At 41.8% G+C, this 19,723-nt stretch overlaps 1 protein-coding gene across 5 annotated transcripts in view; it reads left to right on the forward strand.

Moving 5' to 3' along the window:
• MYO16 (myosin XVI) overlaps window positions 1-19,723 on the forward strand; it is a 669,347-nt gene that overhangs the window by 543,714 nt on the left and 105,910 nt on the right. For all 5 annotated transcript variants that reach the window (XM_073614485.1, XM_073614486.1, XM_073614487.1 and 2 more), the window contains exon 24: window positions 17,013-17,088. In XM_073614485.1, the coding sequence (XP_073470586.1) occupies window positions 17,013-17,088 (76 nt within the window). The remainder of the gene's footprint in view (window positions 1-17,012; window positions 17,089-19,723) is intronic.

Below are 19,723 nucleotides of genomic sequence, written 5' to 3' on the forward strand. Positions count from 1 at the left end.
GGTGTCTGATCGTGTACCTTCGGCGGCTGGGGGCGGGCTGGAACGAAGCTGTGGGCGGCTTCGTTCCAGCCTTCTCATTGTAAACGCGGAAGCGACGTCATGACGTCACTTCCCGTTTACTCGGCTGCCAATGGCGCAGAATTTAAAAAAGTACACAGTATTCAGAATCGCCGTTTTCGGCGATCTGAATACTTTGAAGTGTAAAGGAGGGATGGGGGGTCTTTTAGACCCCCCATCCCTCCATAAAGAGTACCTGTCACTACCTATTACTGTCACAAGGGATGTTTACATTCCTCGTGACAGCAATAAAAGTAAAAAAAAATTTTTTTTAAAACACAATTTATAAAGTAAAAAATAAATAAAATAAATTAAAAAAAAATTTTTTTTTTAAAGTGCCCCTGTCCCCGTGAGCTCGTGCAGTGAAGAAAACGCATACGGAAGTCGCGCCCACATATGTAAACAGTGTTCAAATCACACATGTGAGGTATCACCGCGATCGTCGGAGCGAAAACAATAATTCTAGCCCTGGACCTCCTCTGTAACTCAAACCTGGTAACCGTAAAAAAATTTTAAAGCGTCGACTATGGAAATTCATAGGTACTGTAGTTTGTCGCCATTCCACGAGTGCGTGCAATTAGAAAGGGTGACATGTTTGGTATCTATTTACTCGGCATAACATCATCTTTCACATTATACAAAAAAATTGGGGTAACTTTACTGTTTGGATTTTTTAAAATTCATGAAAGTGTCCCTTTTCCAAAAATTTGCGTTTAAAACACCGCTGCACAAATACCGTGTGATAAAAAATATTGCAACAATCGCCATTTTATTCTTTAGATTCTCTGCTAAAAAAATATATATAATGTTTGGGAACTCTAAGTAATTTTCTAGCAAAAAATATGGATTTTAACTTGTAAACACCAAATTTCAAAAATAGGCTTAGTCATGAAAGGGATAATGTACACCACCCAATGAACTGTATAGAGATACACGCTACACTCAATGCAGAGTATACATATATGTATATAAACTAGACTGTATATATATATATATATATATATATATATATATATATATATATATATATATATATATACACACACACACACACACTACACTGAATGCAGAGTAGGGGTGCTGAAATGAATCGCTGCATCGTGATTCGGGTGTCCCTAATTCGGCATCAATGCATACGACCGCGTAAAAAACGATTGCTGGGTGACTTCATCCTGACTTGCCCTGCCCCTCCCGGGAGAGCGCTCCGTACAATACATGCCGCTCATGTGACTGCCCAGCCAGCCTTTCTGCTCTCACGTCTCATGTCTCTCCTGACGTCAGCGGAGAATTCTCAGCCCCGCCCGCTGATGACAGGAGAGACGTGAGATGTAAGAGCAGAGAGGCGGGCCGGGCAGTCACAGAAAAAAAATGCATTTCCATCCCACCATTATATTTATATAAAAAAATCCAGAGCAGGGCCTGTCTGCTGTCAGCGTGCTCACAACCTATAAACTGGCACACCAATGATTGGCTGACCTCCCACGTTTGACAGAATCAGCAGTTCTGTGTAGGTCGTTGAGGGCTAAAAATTCCTTTTCTGAGGTGATTACCATGTTGGGAGAAGATATAGGAGAAGCACAGGATTTTGTTATGTGCCGACACCCACTGGGCTAAACGTAAATAGCTGCACTGCCCATTCCAACAGAGGCCTCAATGTGAATATGTTACTGCACAACATTTAATAACCATCCATGGATACACGGCCTTGAATGAAGAGACAAATGTGTTTGTACTCTACTTACACCTCTGTGCTGACAGTTCCCTGGCTTCCCCATTTGCACATTCCATTGTGTTAACTACTAGTGTGCTGGAAGGTGCAAACGGGGAAGCCAGGGAACTGTCAGCAGAGATAGTACAGGGAACTTCACAGGGCTTTTTGTCAGCTGTGGATTCTATCCCTCCTGAAAGCCTGTACCCTGTAGTGCATCGGATTAGTGCACTTTTTAAGGGAGAGAGGTTATTTTTATTTCAAAGTGGAGTTCCAGTCAATTTTTTGTTTATTAAAAGTCAGCAGTTACAAAAAAAGTGTATCTTCTGACTTTTAATAAAAAGACACTCACCTGTCCAACAATTCAGCGACGTGGCCACCCAAACCCTCCTTTCTCTCCCCCCACCTGTCCACAGCGCTGGCAATTCTACTGTGGGCATCCGGCTGTGACAGCTTTCAGCTTCACAGCCGGGTGCGCATGTCTCACTGCGCTGTCCTGAATGGCTGGGCAATCTTTTGGGACCTGTGATGTGTCCCAGAAGATTGCAGGGAGGGGGGGCACCTAGGTGGCCCAAGCAGAAGTGGGAGCTCGTCGGTAATCGTGATGCATCGCGGAATTGATCTGAATCGTTGACCAGATAATCGTAATCGAATCGTGAGACCAGTGAAGATGTGCACCTCTAATGCAGAGTATATATATATATATATATATATATATATATATATATATATATATATATAATATATATATATATATATAAGTCTTTTGTGGTATTTGTGGATGAGGCTCTTTATCTTCTCAGATGGTAAATCTGCCCATTCCATTTGGCAAAAAGCCTCAAGTTCCTGTAAATTCTTGGGCTGTCTTGCATGAACTGCATGTTTGAGATCTCCCCAGAGTGGCTCAATGATATTGAGGTCAGGAGACTAAGATGGCCACTCCAGAACCTTCACTTTATTCTGCTGTAGCCAATGACAGGTTGACTTGGCTTTGTGTTTTGGATCTTTGTCATGTTGGAATGTCCAAGTACATCCCATGCGCAGCTTCCTGACTGATGAATGCAAATGTTCCTCCAGTATTTTTTGATAACATAGTGCATTCATCTTGCCATCAATTTTTACCAAATTTCCTGTGCCCTTGTAGCTCACACATCCCCAAATAATCAGTGATTCACCTCCATGTTTTACAGTAGGAATGGTGTACCTTTCTTCATAGGCCTTGTTGACTTCTCTCCAAATGTAGCGTTTATGGTTGTGGCCAAAAAGGTAAATTTTCATCTCATCACTCCAAGTGACTTTGTGCCAGAAGGTTCGAGGCTTGTCTCTGTACTGTTTGATGTATTATAAGTGGGATACTTTGTGGCATTTGCGTAGTAATGGCTTTCTTCTGGCGACTCGACCATGCAGCCCATCTTTCTACAAGTGCCTCCTTATTGTGCATCTTGAAACAGCCGCACCACATGTTTTCAGAGAGTCCTGTATTTCACCTGAAGTTATTTGTGGGTTTTTCTTTGCATTCCGAACAATTTTCCTGGCAGTCATGGCTAAAATTTTAGTTGGTCTACCTGACTGTGGTTTGGTTTCAACAGAACCGCTCATTTTCCACTTCTTGATTAGAGTTTGAACACTTCTGATTGCTCATTCTCAATTCCTTGGATATATTTTTATATCCCTTTCCTGTTTTATATAGATCAACTACCTTTTCCCGCAGATCCTTTGACAATTCTTTTGCTTTCCCCATGACTCAGAATACAGAAATGTCAGTGCAGCACTGGATGAAAGATGCAAGGGTCTGTCAGGAGTCCAGAAACGCATTGACCTTTTATGCACACACACTAATTACAAGCAAACAGATCACAGGTGAGGATGGTTACCTTTAATAGCCATTCAAATCCCTCTGTGTCAACTTGTGTGCAAGTTATCAGGCCAAAATCACCAGGGTATGTAAACTTTTGATCAGGGTCATATGGGTAGTTTCTGTTGTCATTATGATTTTAAAAGAGTAAACACAGTTGAATGATAATAAATGGCTTCAGCCAAACACTAACCATGAGTGAAAGAAAAGTTTTTGTGTTATCATTCATCTCTGAAAAATGGCCAACAAATCATGAATTCTTAATAAACTTATGAGCACAGCTGTGTGTATAGAGCTGGATGGTAGATAACCGCAGCAAAATGAGAGCAATCTTCTATCATTCCCTATGGTCAAAGAAAAAAAATTAAACTGCATACATAGGGGTTTATTTACTACAGCTAGAGAGGGCAAAAATAGTCACAATTCTGCACAGCAACCAATGAGCTTCTAACCTCAGCTTGTTTAATTAAGCTTTAGCAATACAACCTGGAAGCTGAATGGTTTCTCTGCAGAATTGTGACTAAGTTTGCCCTCTCTAGCTTTAGTAAATAAACCCCATAGTGTGCCCAAGTCAGAACCTGAGTGGGTATTGCAGCCATTGATGATTGAGAAAGTGAACACACAACTCAAATAAAGTCCAGAGTTAGATGGACTGCTATGTGCTGCTGCTGGGTAGAGGATACCCCTTTCTCCTTGGGATTATTGTGAATTCTACACTGGTCAGTTGTGGAAGAATACATTTGTGAGGAAAGAATATTATGATTTCTGGCACATTTTTACTGAACAATATTGCCTCTCAAAACATGGTATTGAGAAATATGACACTTGTGTAACATAACAATTCATTAACATGGTATATAGCAACATGGCATTTATATATCATACTACCTAAATACCACCTTATAAGTGTGATATTCAGAACTTCAGTAACATGACATATGGTAAAATAGCACCTATGTAACCAGTTAACTCTCTCCAGATGACGTTAATTCCCAAGTGTTATGCCATACATATCAAGGAAATAACCTTATCAATACTGACTATATTTATTCACCCCAGTATCCCTAATAAATCTGTAGTCCCATTCCTAAGAAAAACCCAGGGTAAAGGTTATACAGTATTACTTTTCACCCAGGTTTCTAAAACCACTATTTATTGGACATTGTTAAAAAAGTACTACCTTCTTAAAATATCCTGCAGCATGAGATGTAAATAAAAAAATGGACCCTGTGACAGTCAGATCTTGATAAGTATACATCGGTGGAGGGGGATTGGGTAGGTCAGGACAAAGGGGCAAAGGGATAAGTACACTTTGTTTTTAAATTCACCGATCCTTTAGGAGCATGATAGCTAGGGATTGTTGCCTTGTTGCCTTTAAGCATGTGCTTATTTTGCTTAATGGTTAAGTTAGCCCTGACCGTATATCAGGTATTAAAATGATAAGTTGGCTCCTGCTACTTCATTACTGCCAAGAAATTTCTCAGAGTAGTTTTATGATTACTTGTAAGTTTTAAAGCAAATATTATTGCTTGTTGGCATAAACAATTACAATATTACTGCAACAACTTGTGAACCACCTCCTCTTCTTACTTGATGGCCCATCCTGCATTCCAGCCAAGCTCCTTTCCACCTACATCACATTAAATTATCCAGTGTTTGTTTTCTCTATCATGTTTTTTTTTAATTTTTTTTTAAGTATCATTTCTTTTAAGATATAAACACAGCAATATTCTGTTTAGGATTTTATGAAGCTTGACTTTTTCCCAGGAGCAACTTCTAGTTTAATTGTAGTTTCCTTTAACTTTGAAACATGCGAATGCCAGCAAATACCTAGCTTCAAGGAGATTTGCCATTTTCTCAAACATGTGTAAGCGCTGCTAATTATTTTTTCTTGGGTTCTTGTGACAGTCACAAGGTACATTCCAGACTTGTGCTGTTCAACCTTGTCTTTGCCTTTGATTCACAGTTACTTAAGCTATTTTGTGTTTTCTTGGAAAGTGAGAAATACTCTTTCCAGTTTCTTGCATGCTTTCATTGTTAAACTAATGTTATAAACCTGATAAGAGATCTTATTTAATACAGTATTAAAGGTTTTTTAAAGCTAAATGTATATAAATAATAATACCTTCAAAATATGTAATCGGGAAGGGTTCTTTAATAAGCAATGCAGTTAATGTTTGTAAGCACTGAAGCAATCTCACATTACTGTCAGCTGAGTAATCAGTATGGCTGTCTCAGATTATGATTTAAAACACCCTGGATAGATTATATGTCCAGGCTGACCCTGATGCTCCCTAAATATTCTGTGAAGAACTCTAGAGCCCATAGTTATGAAAAGAGAATTGTTTTGATGGCCTTCTTAATCTGCACTTTCAGGAACTGTAAATTGTAAGCAGAACTATTATGAATAAATTAGTCTTCTATCCAAGGAAAGTTAAACTGCCGATAGACATACATGGGGAGTTCTCCACAGTCACTATCTTCATCTGGTGTAGACATAAGTGTGATTGTGCTTGGCCAAGCATCATGGTTGTGTCTATGGAGGGAGGGGGAGCTGACCATTGCCAATAGATGATGCTGGTGCTGCTTGTGGAAAGATGATTAATAACAACTGGGACAAGCTTTCTAGCACACTTGCCTGATTGTTTTCTCAAAGATCCACTGGGAACAGATCCTTTGGACAATGAAAATTTGGGAATTAGCATTTGTCATCTCATATCTGTGGGTGTATGAATTTGAGGGATAACTAGAGAATTCTACTTGGGTTGGCATTTCACTTTTTTTTTTTTTTACATAAGTGGAACACTAGTAGTGATCCCAATGTGAAGAAAAGTGGAGGGTACTATTGCCCCGTCCTCCCAAGTTACACCTTCGCTTGCTGGTAAACCGGCCTAAAAGATCTTATTCTTCAGCTGGTATCGGTCTGTTATTCAGATATGACCATGCAAATATAATGAAACTTCTACAAATTCCATTAAATACAATTGAAGGCTTGGCTTATGGTGTCATAAAAATGGCTTGTACTTATATACATACTGTCAGCTGACACCACTAAGAAAGTGATTAAGCAGTGTAGGTACTGTACTACTTCAGAAAATTACTGTGCCATCTTCTGGAGAAAGCAGAACTGTGGATGTTTAGGGTACTGTTCAACCAGGAATTAGATTGTTTTCTGACATCAAAATTCTCTCCTTTGTATAATCAGAATTAGTCTTTCTAGCAAGAGTAAATTGCCAGCAGGACTAACACCAAAGCCTACTTATCCCTCTGTGCAAACTGAAGTGTACTGTGATTTGCATTTTTAACCATATTGCAAGTAGTACTGTGGTGTAAACAAGTTTATAAAAAGAATATTACCAATGACATTCACAGATCTAATCAGGTTGTTAAGAATGAGATACAACATCTCAAAAACAAAATACTTGAGGAAGTTTGATTGTATCAATGTAGCAACCAAATGGATATTTGTTATTCTGATCTGTGATAAAAAATCAGTGTGTTTATAAATTATCAATGTGTTTCTGCAGAATGTTTTTTTTTTTTTAAATGACCAAATAGGAATGCATATGAATCTACAATGCATTCAATAACTGCAATTATTTATTTGAGCATGCAGGCAAGATCTTCCTTAGTCAGCCTGTGTCTCCTTATTTTTATAAGCCCTTCAAATTAATGTTTTGATCACAGGGCTTTAAATTTTTTCCTCTTCAAATTTTCTCATTAAAAAGTAAATAAACAAATAAATAAATAAAAATGTGTGTTTTAATTGACTTCAATTTTGGTTAATCTAAAAAAAGCTTATTCTACAAACAAGGTTTGGACAATGTAATATATACAGAATTTTATCAGTGTACCATTTTCTGCCCAACTCTTTCTTAAAGCAGACATTTTTTTTAGAGGGAATTAAATTATGGCTTGGTTTACAGAAGGATCGGCAAACCCAAACCTCTTACGCCTCATGTACACTGCTGCTGGTAAACAGACGTTAAAGAGCAGTTGAGCGTTTTTTTTTCAGCTGCCCCTGAACTGTGCTCCATGTTCTCTTATCAGTACATGTACACAAGATCATTTATAGTAGTTTCTAGGCAGTTGAGTTTAGAAGCATTTTTTGGAATGCAAAAAAAAAAAAAATGCATTCAGGGCGGATATTCGGAGGCATTTGAAATGCCAAATGCCTGTAACAGCTTGTAAATGCACGTAAACACGGTAACTCGCATTTAGCTGCGTTTCATTTACAGGAGTTTTTAATTTTTGGCTATTTGAAAAAAAAAATTTAAAAACACACCTAAACGCAAATGTGGCAAAATGCGGCAAAATACAGCAAAGCGAACGTTTTAAACATCGGTTACTATTTGTCAAGTTAAATCGTTCAGGAGAGGTTGTAAAAACGTCCCATGTACATGAAGCCTTATACAGCCAAAACAATGATAAAGTCTACGAGTGCCAAATCTTCTATTTTTTTTTCTTGGTCATTTGTTTAAGGCTTTTGGTAAAAAAAAAATGGGCATTAGTAGCTGGGAATTGCCAGAGGGGACTCAAAAAATATATATATATTTGGGGAAGCCAGTCTTTTATTAAAGGCTGTGACACAGCAAAAGTGACATTTAGAAAGATATAGAAAACACATTTATTTTCATTTGCCTGTTTCTCTTTGGAAAATTTCCAGGGAAATCTAGGGTGACGCCATTGACCATATATGATCATGACCATATTTGGTCAATAATGTTAGCTAGCATCACTGGACATTTTTGTACTGACATTCAGCAGGCACTCAAGTTGCTGTCATTTGTGTTGCAAGTCTAAAGGGAGACGTTCATCGGTGTGGGTTATTGTTGTGCTTGTGTCTGTTGTGAGTCTTTCACTGTTATTGACAATAGATCCACTTCACTGCATGATGTGATCGACAACATTGTGTTTTTATTAAATACGTTCTCAATATCTGCGTGTTTATTTACATTGTAAATGTTTTTGTGAATGAGTGCCCAATATTTATTCATATGGAAGCAGCTGGATATCTGCTCCCCCCTCCCTTATTCTAAAAGGGGCTTCCAGATTTGTTTAAATGTCCCCCTTGCAGACCCCTGCATCTACTGACCAGGGATGTGGAAATAGGGCCCTCTTCCCTATCAGTGCTGAGGGCATAGTCTGGTATGAATCAAGAAGGAAGGGGCATTCTCATGACATCTCCCTTTCCTTTTTGGAGGGGACCCCATGTCATTTTTTGTTGTTTGTTTGTTTTTTGCTAAAGGTTTCCCACCAAAATCAAGGCTGCATTAAGTCATTTTCATTTCAGCTAACTCTTTGGCACTACAGTAAGGTGACAGTTCATAAGAAGTGAAATTCTTATTGGCATTTCAAGGTTTATCTTTAAAAAAGCTTTTAAAAAATGTCAGCTTCCAGAAACCTATAATGAGAGGTTCCCTTTTAAATAAATACTAGAAAGCAGTGGCGTCGGGGGGGCTGACGGGGGCTGGAGCCTTGAGTGTGCCCCCAAAAAGCCCATAGTCCTAAATTCACTATTATCCCTGAGCCGTTTCCATAGGCAACAGGGAATGATCTCCCGCTTATCCAGCGCGGCCGAGTGATGTACAAAAAGTCCCGCCTCCAGGACCCGGCTCCTATGATGGACAACCCACTGGTCCAATGCCGAGACCGGACCAATGACCGCGGGATGTGTGACGTCCATCATAGGCGCTGTCGGGCCCAGGAGGAGGTGGGAATGACACTGCGACCACGCTGGGCACTGGGAGATCCCCGTTTGCTCTGTGCAAATAGGTGGGCAACGGAGCAGCTCTCCTTTCCTGGCTCTCTCTTCCATCCTGGCTCCCTCTCCCTGGTGCGTGCAGCCTGCTGTGGAGTGGTCGGAATGAGATGGGCTACACTACACAGGTAAGGCTGAGCTGCAGGGGTGTCAAGAGGTCACCTGTCACAGGGGGGTCAATGTATGTGTCAGGGGGATCAGTGTATGTGTCAGGGGGGTCAGTGCATGTGTCGGGGGGGTCAGTGCATGTGTCAGGGGGGTCAGTGTATGTGTCAGCGGGATCAGTGTATGTGTCAGGGGGATCAGTGTATGTGTCAGGGGGATCAATGTAGGTGTCAGGGGGATCAGTGTATGTGTCAGGGGGATCAATGTAGGTGTCAGGGGGATCAATGTATATGTCAGGGAGATCAGTGTATGTGTCAGGGAGATCAATGTAGGTGTCAGGGAGATCAATGTAGGTGTCAGGGAGATCAATGTAGGTGTCAGGGAGATCAATGTATGTGTCGGGGGGTCAGTGTATGTGTCAGGGGGGTCAGTGTATGTGTCAGGGGGGGTCAGTATATGTGTCAGGGGGGGTCAGTGTATGTGTCAGAGGGATCAGTGTATGTGCCAGGGGGATCAATGTAGGTGTCAGGGGGGTCACTTTAGTGGTCAGAATGGATGGGCATTGGTGAGCCAGGCAGCAACCAGCAAGTGAGCCTAACCCCCCCTGCCAAGCTGTCAATCGCCCCCCCCCCCTTGCCACTGGGCTTGGACTTCAGGCTGAAGCCTCTGGTCCTTTTCACACCAAGCACTGCCCCCGCTAGAAAGTTATTTAAATAAAAACATCATGCCTCGGTAAATGGGCATTAATGTTACATGTAATCATCTGCTGTTTTGCTGCTCATTGCTGATAATTTAAAGATGAATTAATACAACCAAAAATTATTTACCTATTGTACAGATAGTACATCAAATAAGAAATTAAATAAGAAGCTGTATCTATACGCACCTGTTCTTCCTCTTGGCAGATCCCCACTTTGTGGCTTTTTGAATGCTGTACAGCCACCAATGAAAAGTCTGCCAACCAAGCAGCTCCTTCTTCTGTGTCCACCATCTAATAGATGCTCTGTTCATGCCAATGAATACAATTTTTCCTTGCATGCAGAGAAGAAACAGCTGCCCAGTCAGGATCCTTGGGGGGTTGGGGGGAATTTGTGGCTGGCATTGGAGTTTGGCAGGGCCAAGGAAAGGTAAATATAAGACTTTGGGGGTGATGGATGTGCTAGGAGGCAAGTTGTGGCAGGTAGCAGGTGCTAGGAGCTAGGTAAAGGATAACTTTACAAAATTACAATTATCTTTTGAAAGTTGTGTTAAAAGTAATTGGTTAGCAAAATGTATACTGAATTGCCAAAGATGATAAGTGAAAAAAAAAATGCTGGTAACAATTATTTATTTAAAAAAAAAGCAATTTGTCTAATTCTAACTTAAAATGTATTAGGTGGAGCCTGTCATTACTCTTGTAACTTGTCACAGCTGAGACTCTCAAATAATAATGGAGAGTACCTCTGAATAACTTCCAGGAGACATGCTTGTTGCTGGGCAGTCACATCACCACATTCAGTATTCAGAGTCTCAGCTATAAAAGGTATAATGCGATCAGGACAGGTTCCATCCTAGATGTACGTTTTTTTTTTACTAAATACTTTTTGTTTACCGTATCTTCTTTCTGTAAAATATGTTTAATTTCCTTATATCAAGTCAGCTAAATATTAACATTTTCCACAGAGAATGATCATTAGAAAATACATACTTTCTAGCAAAATTAGATTAGTTCTCCCCAAAGCTGCTGTTAAATCTCATTTGCATGTAATCTTTTTAGTTAATCTCTATAAAGCTTTTATTCAGTGAGATATTTTAGCAGACGGAGCACTGTTCTCAGAAACATAGTCCAATGTATTTCATAACTGAATGAACACAGAGAAAACAATACAAGTTATATCCCTACATTATCAGAGTGGAGAAACACTGCCAATGAAAGCTATTATTATTATTATTTTAATAACATTGTACATTATTTATATAGCACTAACAGCTTGTGGAACTTTTTAAGAAATAAAGGGGGACAGTACAGTTACAATACGATTCAAGAAAAAGATGGCAAGGAGGGCCTACTCATGAGAGCTTATAATCTAAAAGGGAAGGGCAAGTGATACAAATGTAATAACTGTGAGGGATGAGCAGATGGAGGTAGTAAAATTTCAGTTGTTATGTAGAAATAGGCTTTCCAGTTGTTAGGTGGAATAGGCTTTCCTGAAAAAGATGAGCTTTCAGGGATCCCCTAAAGACAGACATAGTAGGAAATACCCCTATGGGTCGAGGCAGGGAGTTCTTGAAGATAAGAGAGTCTATAGAAAAGTCCTGGAGGCGAGCATGGAAGAAAGGGATAAGAAAGCAAATGAGATAGGGATGAGAAAGCAAATGTCATGAAATTATTTTTTAAGAAGAAGAGACATGTGCTAGGATAACTGTGATAAAGAAACGTTTCATAAAAGAGATTTATAACTAAAAGGCAAGATTGCCGCAGTCAATGCACAAACAAGTATGCTGTTTAAAAAGCAAAATACATTGGGTTGATCTATATAAATGGCTTGATGCTGGGGCCATATCAGAAAACCAACACTTCACATTACTCTCTTGCAACAGGTAGATTTTGTTGACTTTTTAATATTAAAAGGTTTACAGCATGTGACACGAACATTAAGCTAAGTGCATTAGGCACTGCCTTTTTTAGTGAATAGGCAACAGAGTAGAATCCCACACTAGACCCATTCATCCCTGGTTTCTATAATGGCCATTTAGACAGCTTAGCAAAAGTTCCACCATTAGGGCTATTTGAACAGAACAGCTCTCTGTCTCATTAGTACTACTTTTGTCAACAATTATTTTGAACCCTAACCCATTTCAGTGATTGTTCTTATTTAACATGGGACCAGACAGTAGTTAGACAAAACAGGAAGGGAGGGGATAGGTGGAACAATAAAAGCAATGTGTAGAAGGTTCAGAACCACAGTCTGTTTTATTTCTGTCTATGTTATCATGGGACAATGTACCCTCCCTTCCTCTCAATGTGACAGGTATCACACAAATCAGGAGGAGGAAAGATTTAAGATATGACAAAGTATTAGCCATTTCTGAATTTAGAAACAGAAAAATAAAGCCTGTGCTGAAGGTGGTTTGAGTTTTCTTGGTGTGCTCTGAAATGCACTAGCTTTCAATAAGTTACCCCTAGCACCTCTTTTTCTGGCTTCACTGGTCCTCACCGCATTTAGAACATTTTGCCAAAGGATAAATAATCTTATAGGAGATTACTGTATAGCATTTCTACTAATCATTTGAAAAAGTGTTTGTTATATAGGGAAATATACCTCTTTGCCCACGATAAATCTGTCCCTGACTCGATAAATTGGTGAAATGATGTCTAGTAGAGGCAGTGCAAGACTCAATTGGTGAATAGCCAACATACTGCCGAGATCCTATTCAGATGAAGAGACCTGTCTGCCTTGCAGCCTTTAACACCAGTAGTGACACTAATGCCCTGTACACACGGTCGGATTTTCCTATGGAAAATGTGTGATAGGACCTTGTTGTCAGAAATTCCGACAGTGTGTAGGCTCCATCACACATTTTCCATCAGATTTTCCGACACACAAAGTTTGAGAGCAGGCTATAAAATTTTCCAACAACAAAATCCGTTGTCGGAATTTCCGACAGTGTGTACACAAATCCGACGCACAAAGTGCCACGCATGCTCAGAATAAATAAAGAGATGAAAGCTATTGGCTACTGCCCCATTTATAGTCCCGACGTACGTGTTTTACGTCACCGCGTTCAGAACGATCGGATTTTCCAACAACTTTGTGTGACCATGTGTATGCAAGACAAGTTTGAGCCAACATCCGTCGGAAAAAATCCTAGGATTTTGTTATCGGAATGTCCGATCAATGTCCGACCGTGTGTACGGGGCATTACTGTGATGAATGCTTTTTATTTATAATTATTAATTCAGAGAAATATGTGTCACAAATCCTAGACTGGAGTGCTGTTCCCCACCTGCAATTTGCAGTTAAGACTGCAAGCACTATCTGTGTGGGTGCCCCTTAATGTACAGCTTAATCCTATTTGTAGATCATGTTCAGCACACAGTGCTGCCTTCAAATCACAAGCGATTTTTGATTATGCACCTTGAATGGTGAGCAAGATTAAAGGGATCCTTCTGAATCCTAGTGCATAGAGAAAAGAGTTTTTCCCTCAATTTGTATCTAAATATCTTGTTGTGGTGAGGGCAGGAGGCTCACCTTACCCTTGGTATCCTAGGTTTTGTGGAACCTGCCCAGGTGGTACCGCTTTAGTTTGATTGCTTGCTCATATTTGAGTCTCAGGCTGGGTTCACACTGGTCCGACAAACGCTCCGACATTGGGAGCTCATGTCGCATGACGTGTGAAATTTAATGTTTCCCTATGGGAGCCGTCCTAACTGGTCCGACACAAGTCGTTCCGACTTTAGAAATGCTCCCTGTACTACTTTGGTCCGACTTTGATCCTACTTCAGCCTATTGACTATCATTGAAGTCGGATCAAAGTCGGATTGCCGTCTTGCATGATCCGACTTCGGCACGCGACTTGTGCTCAGATGTTCTTGAGGGGGAACTCCGCGCCAAATTTTAAATAAAAAACCGGCATGGGTTCCCCCTCCAGGAGCATACCAGGCCCTTGGGTCTGGTATGGACCTTGAGGGGAACCCCCTACGCCGAAAAAACGGCGTGGGGGGTCGCCCCCAATCCATACCAGACCCTTATCCGAGCACGCAGCCCGGCCGGACAGGAATGGGGGTGGGGACGAGCGAGCGCCCCCCCCCCTCCTGAACCGTACCAGGCCGCATGCCCTCAACATGGGGGGTGGTGCCTTGGGGGAGGGGGCGCGCTGCGCCCCCCCCACCCCAAAGCACCTTGTCCCCATGTTGATGAGGACAAGGGCCTCTTCCCGACAACCCTGGCCGTTGGTTGTCGGGGTCTGCGGGCGGGGGCTTATCGGAATCCGGGAGCCCCCTTTAATAAGGGGGGCCCCAGATCCCGGCCCCCCACCCTATGTGAATGAGTATGGGGTACATCGTACCCCTACCCATTCACCTAGGGAAAAAGTGTCAATTAAAAAAAAACACTACACAGATTTTTAAAGTAATTTATTAGACAGCTCCGGGGGTCTTCTTCTGACTTCGGGGGTCTCTCCGGTTCTTCTCCGCGCTCTCAGGGTCTTCTGCCGGGCTCCTCCGCTATTTTCTGCTCTTTTGCTATAGCGGAGGAGCCCGGTCTGCTGCCTTCTTCTCTTCGGGGGTCTCTCCGGTTCTTCTCCGCGCTCTCCGGACCTTCTGCCGGGCTCCTCCGCTCTCTTCTGCTCTTTTGCCGCTCTTTTGCTATAGCGAAGGAGCCCGGTCTTCAATCTTCTGCCTTCTGCCTTCTGCTCTCTTCTCCTGATGTTGACACGACGCTCTCTGGGGCTGGAATGCACTCTGAGCAGTCCGCTCTGACTTATATAGGTGGTGACCACGCCCCCTTATGCCGTCACAGTCCCTGGGCATGCTGGGACTGTGACGTTTTAGGGGGCGTGGTCATCACCCGATGACCACGCCCCCTTATGCCGTCATAGTCCCAGCATACCCAGGGACTGTGACGGCATAAGGGGGCGTGGTCACCACCTATATAAGTCAGAGCGGAGCGCTCAGAGTGCATTCCAGCCCCAGAGAGCGTCGTGTCAACATCAGGAGAAGAGAGCAGAAGGCAGAAGGCAGAAGATTGAAGACCGGGCTCCTTCGCTATAGCAAAAGAGCGGCAAAAGAGCAGAAGAGAGCGGAGGAGCCCGGCAGAAGGTCCGGAGAGCGCGGAGAAGAACCGGAGAGACCCCCGAAGAGAAGAAGGCAGCAGACCGGGCTCCTCCGCTATAGCAAAAGAGCAGAAAATAGCGGAGGAGCCCGGCAGAAGACCCGGAGAGCGCGGAGAAGAACCGGAGAGACCCCCGAAGTCGGAAGAAGACCCCCGGAGCTGTCTAATAAATTACTTTAAAAATCTGTGTAGTGTTTTTTTTTAATTGACACTTTTTCCCTAGGTGAATGGGTAGGGGTACGATGTACCCCATACTCATTCACATAGGGTGGGGGGCCGGGATCTGGGGCCCCCCTTATTAAAGGGGGCTCCCGGATTCCGATAAGCCCCCGCCCGCAGACCCCGACAATCAACGGCCAGGGTTGTCGGGAAGAGGCCCTTGTCCTCATCAACATGGGGACAAGGTGCTTTGGGGTGGGGGGGCCGCAGCGCGCCCCCTCCCCCAAGGCACCACCCCCCATGTTGAGGGCATGCGGCCTGGTACGGTTCAGGAGGGGGGGCGCTCGCTCGTCCCCACCCCCATTCCTGTCCGGCCGGGCTGCGTGCTCGGATAAGGGTCTGGTATGGATTGGGGGCGACCCCCCACGCCGTTTTTTCGGCGTAGGGGGTTCCCCTCAAGGTCCATACCAGACCCAAGGGCCTGGTATGCTCTTGGAGGGGGAACCCATGCCGGTTTTTTATTTAAAATTTGGAGCGGAGTTCCCCCTCAAGAACATCTGAGCACAAGTCGCGTGCCGAAGTCGGATCATGCAAGACGGCAATCCGACTTTGATCCGACTTCAATGATAGTCAATAGGCTGAAGTAGGATCAAAGTCGGACCAAAGTAGTACAGGGAGCATTTCTAAAGTCGGAACGACTTGTGTCGGACCAGTTAGGACGGCTCCCATAGGGAAACATTAAATTTCACACGTCATGCGACATGAGCTCCCAATGTCGGAGCGTTTGTCGGACCAGTGTGAACCCAGCCTAAATGCTCTTTTTGATTTGTATTAAACTGACATGGAAATGCAGAGCTCAGATTAATGGAGAGGTGAGGATAGGTGGTGTAACTAACAATAAATAAATCATATTTTACTTTGCTGTAGTCAAATCACTATAAGAAGATTGGTATTATTGTTTGTATAACCTTATTGAATATGCTTGTAACACGTAATTATTTTTAAAGAATAAAATAGTCCATATGCATGTGAAATAATATAAATTTATAAGTTATATATTAGCTGTCAATTTGTTTGCCTCTGGATTTAGCAAACTATATTGCATATTTATACATGTTCTTGCTCAGGAAATTTTACAAACAGCAGTTTATTCATATGTTATAGTATTCTTAGAACTTTTTGATCTGATATTTTCTAAAGGAGTCCAACATAAATATGTATACTGTAAATGAGAAGGCATTTAAATTGCCTTCTTAGGTTTTCTCATCGTGCAACAGATACAGTGCAAAACTTGTTAATAAGTGTAGTAAAGATATGTGTCTTTCTCTCAGTGATGACTCATGTATGTAGTGTATCTCTTGAGAGCTAGAGACAATTATTAAGTTAGATTTTCACTGTCCACATAATTCTCACTATTTAATTTAGCCTATTTAGTACTATCTACATGTAACCAGATACACTGTGACTGCAATAATACACATTATGATTAAAAAACTGTTTAAGGTATGAATAACCCATTTGTAAGCAGTAATAATTGTGACTTTGTGTTTTCAGGTAACTTATGATATTTTTGGAGCAATTGAGAAAAACAAAGATGTACTATCTCAGAATCTTCTTTTTGTCATGAAAAGTAAGTTAATATTGTTTACTGTGTTTCTTGTTTAGTTTTCACACCAACAATTAAAGAAGAACTCCAGGTATGTTATTTTTTTACATACAGTAGCTGCATTGGTCCAGCTTGGACTAATGTAACTATGTATTTACTATACCTGGCAGATGCCCCTGGAAACTGGCAGACTCCATTACTCCAGTGACCCCCACTAGCTTCCAGGTCCCGTGCTGAGTGGCTTCCCTGCTACATTCTGAATACAGGAGGTTGGTGGATAGGCAGGGACATCACCCATACAATGCTTTGCATTTTCTGAATGAATGTAAAGAATTCTCTGATTGAACAATGTGTAGAGCTTGATGTCACCACCCCACCTCTGCAACTCATCCAATAAAAGGACGCCTTGCATTCATTCAAAAAAGGCAAAGCATTATTTGAATGACACCCGTGGCAAGTGGCAGACCTACTATGTTCAGAATGCATCCGGCCAGCCACTCAACAAAGGATCCGGAAAAAGCGGAGAGCACTGGACAAGCTGTGTCTGCATCAGTGATTTCCAGCTTACAGGGACATCACCCGGGTGTGGTATATACATAGTTACACTGGTTCAAGCTAGGCCAATGTAACTATGTATAAAATATCCATACCTGGAATTTTTCTATAAATGATCTGGAGATCAATAGATTTCTCACTGAAAAAATGCAGTTAGGCATCTCCCAGTACATAAACCCTCTCAAACCTTCTCAAACCCACTGCAGTTCTTAGTGGGATTCGGATGACATTATGATAGTTAGACTTTATTATTTTTCTTATTATAAGGGGGAGGGTTGAAACAAGCTGGAAAATCTCTGGCAGCCATAAACACACAATATTGCTCTCTAGAACTAATCTAAAATATCTGTTTCTTACCTGTATGTCACAGCCAATGTTCCAGATTGGCCTGACATCAGCTATAAATGAATACACTTATGCCAGTAATGATTTGTAGGTAGATCTTAGTAGTAGTTGTAGTAGGAGTGTCACCAGGGTGGAAAAAAATATATGTAATTCTCAGTTGTAGTACACTAAAGTGAAACTATGCTTTGTTTATGTAGACTAAAGCAATAGGCATATGTTAATTCTGGCTACCACAGCTGTTTAACTTATACTTGCAGGCATAGGGAAACATAAAATTCATTTCCCTTCATCCCATGTGGCAACACATGGGCAATGCATAGGTTCATATTTTAATTTCCATACATTTTAATGTATCTACAGCCAAAAGTTTTTTGTTTTTTTATATAGAGTAGACTAGGGTTAGAACCCTTCTTAGGTTTATATTGGTTTATATTGCTGTATGTGTTCTTGCTGGAAAGATTCACCACCTCTGAAAATAAAAAAAAAATCAAATTGTCACTGAAACAGGAATAGAGTGAATATCTTCCAACTGGGAGACGTGTTTATGTGACAAACATCTACGGCTCATGCACACTGCAGCTCAAAGAAGCTGCTCCAGCAGGCTTTTGAGATTTTTTGAGCTCTCATTTTTTCTTCCCTCCATATCAGCCAATGGGGGTCATTTACTATAGAGCCAATAAACGATCCTACAGTCCTGAAAAATGGAGCCTAATTAAGGTCAATTAGTATTTCAACTGTCAGAAACTGGGCGCACATGCAAATGGAAAGCACGCTATTGCCGGCGAACATGCCTGTCAGATCGCATATGTGGGAATAGTGGAAGTCAATGGGGCTCGAACCTGCAAAATCCAAAGTTCTAGCTGAAGGCTTATATGCAAGTTCTTTGCCATAAAAGTGTATAGGGACCTGGGTCCTGCCCCAGGGGACATGTATCAATGGACATTTTTGTTTTTTTAAACAGCCGTTTTTTCAGGAGCAATGATTTTAGCAATGCTTTAAGTGAAACAATAAAAAATGAAAAATTCCTTTAACTATCGTGCCTCGGGAGTGTTCTTAGTCTGCCTATAGAGTAGCGCATCTGGCCGATATGTGGAACATTGCTGCAGCAAAATGACATTTCTAAAGGAAAAAAATGTCATTTAAAACTGCTCGCGGCTGTAATGTATTGCCGGATCCCTTCAATATACATAAAAGTCATTGAAAAAAACAGTGTGTGCCCCCCCAGTCCATACCAAGCCCTTCAAGTCTGGTATGGACATTAAGAGAAACTCCACGCCAAAATTTAAAAAAAAAATGGAGTAGGGGTCCTCCCCAAAGTCCATACCAGACCCTTATCCGAGCAAGCAGCCATGGCAGGCCAGAAAAGGGGGGGACGAGCGAGCTCCCCCTCCTGAACTATACCAGGCCACTTGCACTCAAAATGGGGAGGGTGCTTTGGGGTCCCCACAACCCTTGCCTGGTGCGGGGTGCTTATCGGAATCTGGAAGCCCCCTTTAACAAGAGGGCCCCCAGATCCCGGTCCCCCTATGTGAATGGGTAGGTACACCTACCCATTCACCAAAAAAAAGCAGTGAAATGTGACAAAAGATAATAACCAGTTTTTGACAATACCTTTATTAAAAATATCTTCTTCTTTCCCCACTTCTTCCTCCATCTTCCTCCGGTCTTCTCCATTTTCCTCCGGCTAGTTCTTCCCCCACTTCGTCCTCCATTCTTCTTTCTTCACCACTGCTCCCACTGCAGATTCAAAAGACTAACC

The sequence above is a fragment of the Aquarana catesbeiana genome, linkage group LG02 (genome assembly GCF_042186555.1).
Source record: "Aquarana catesbeiana isolate 2022-GZ linkage group LG02, ASM4218655v1, whole genome shotgun sequence".
NCBI classification, from domain to species: Eukaryota; Metazoa; Chordata; class Amphibia; order Anura; family Ranidae; genus Aquarana; species Aquarana catesbeiana.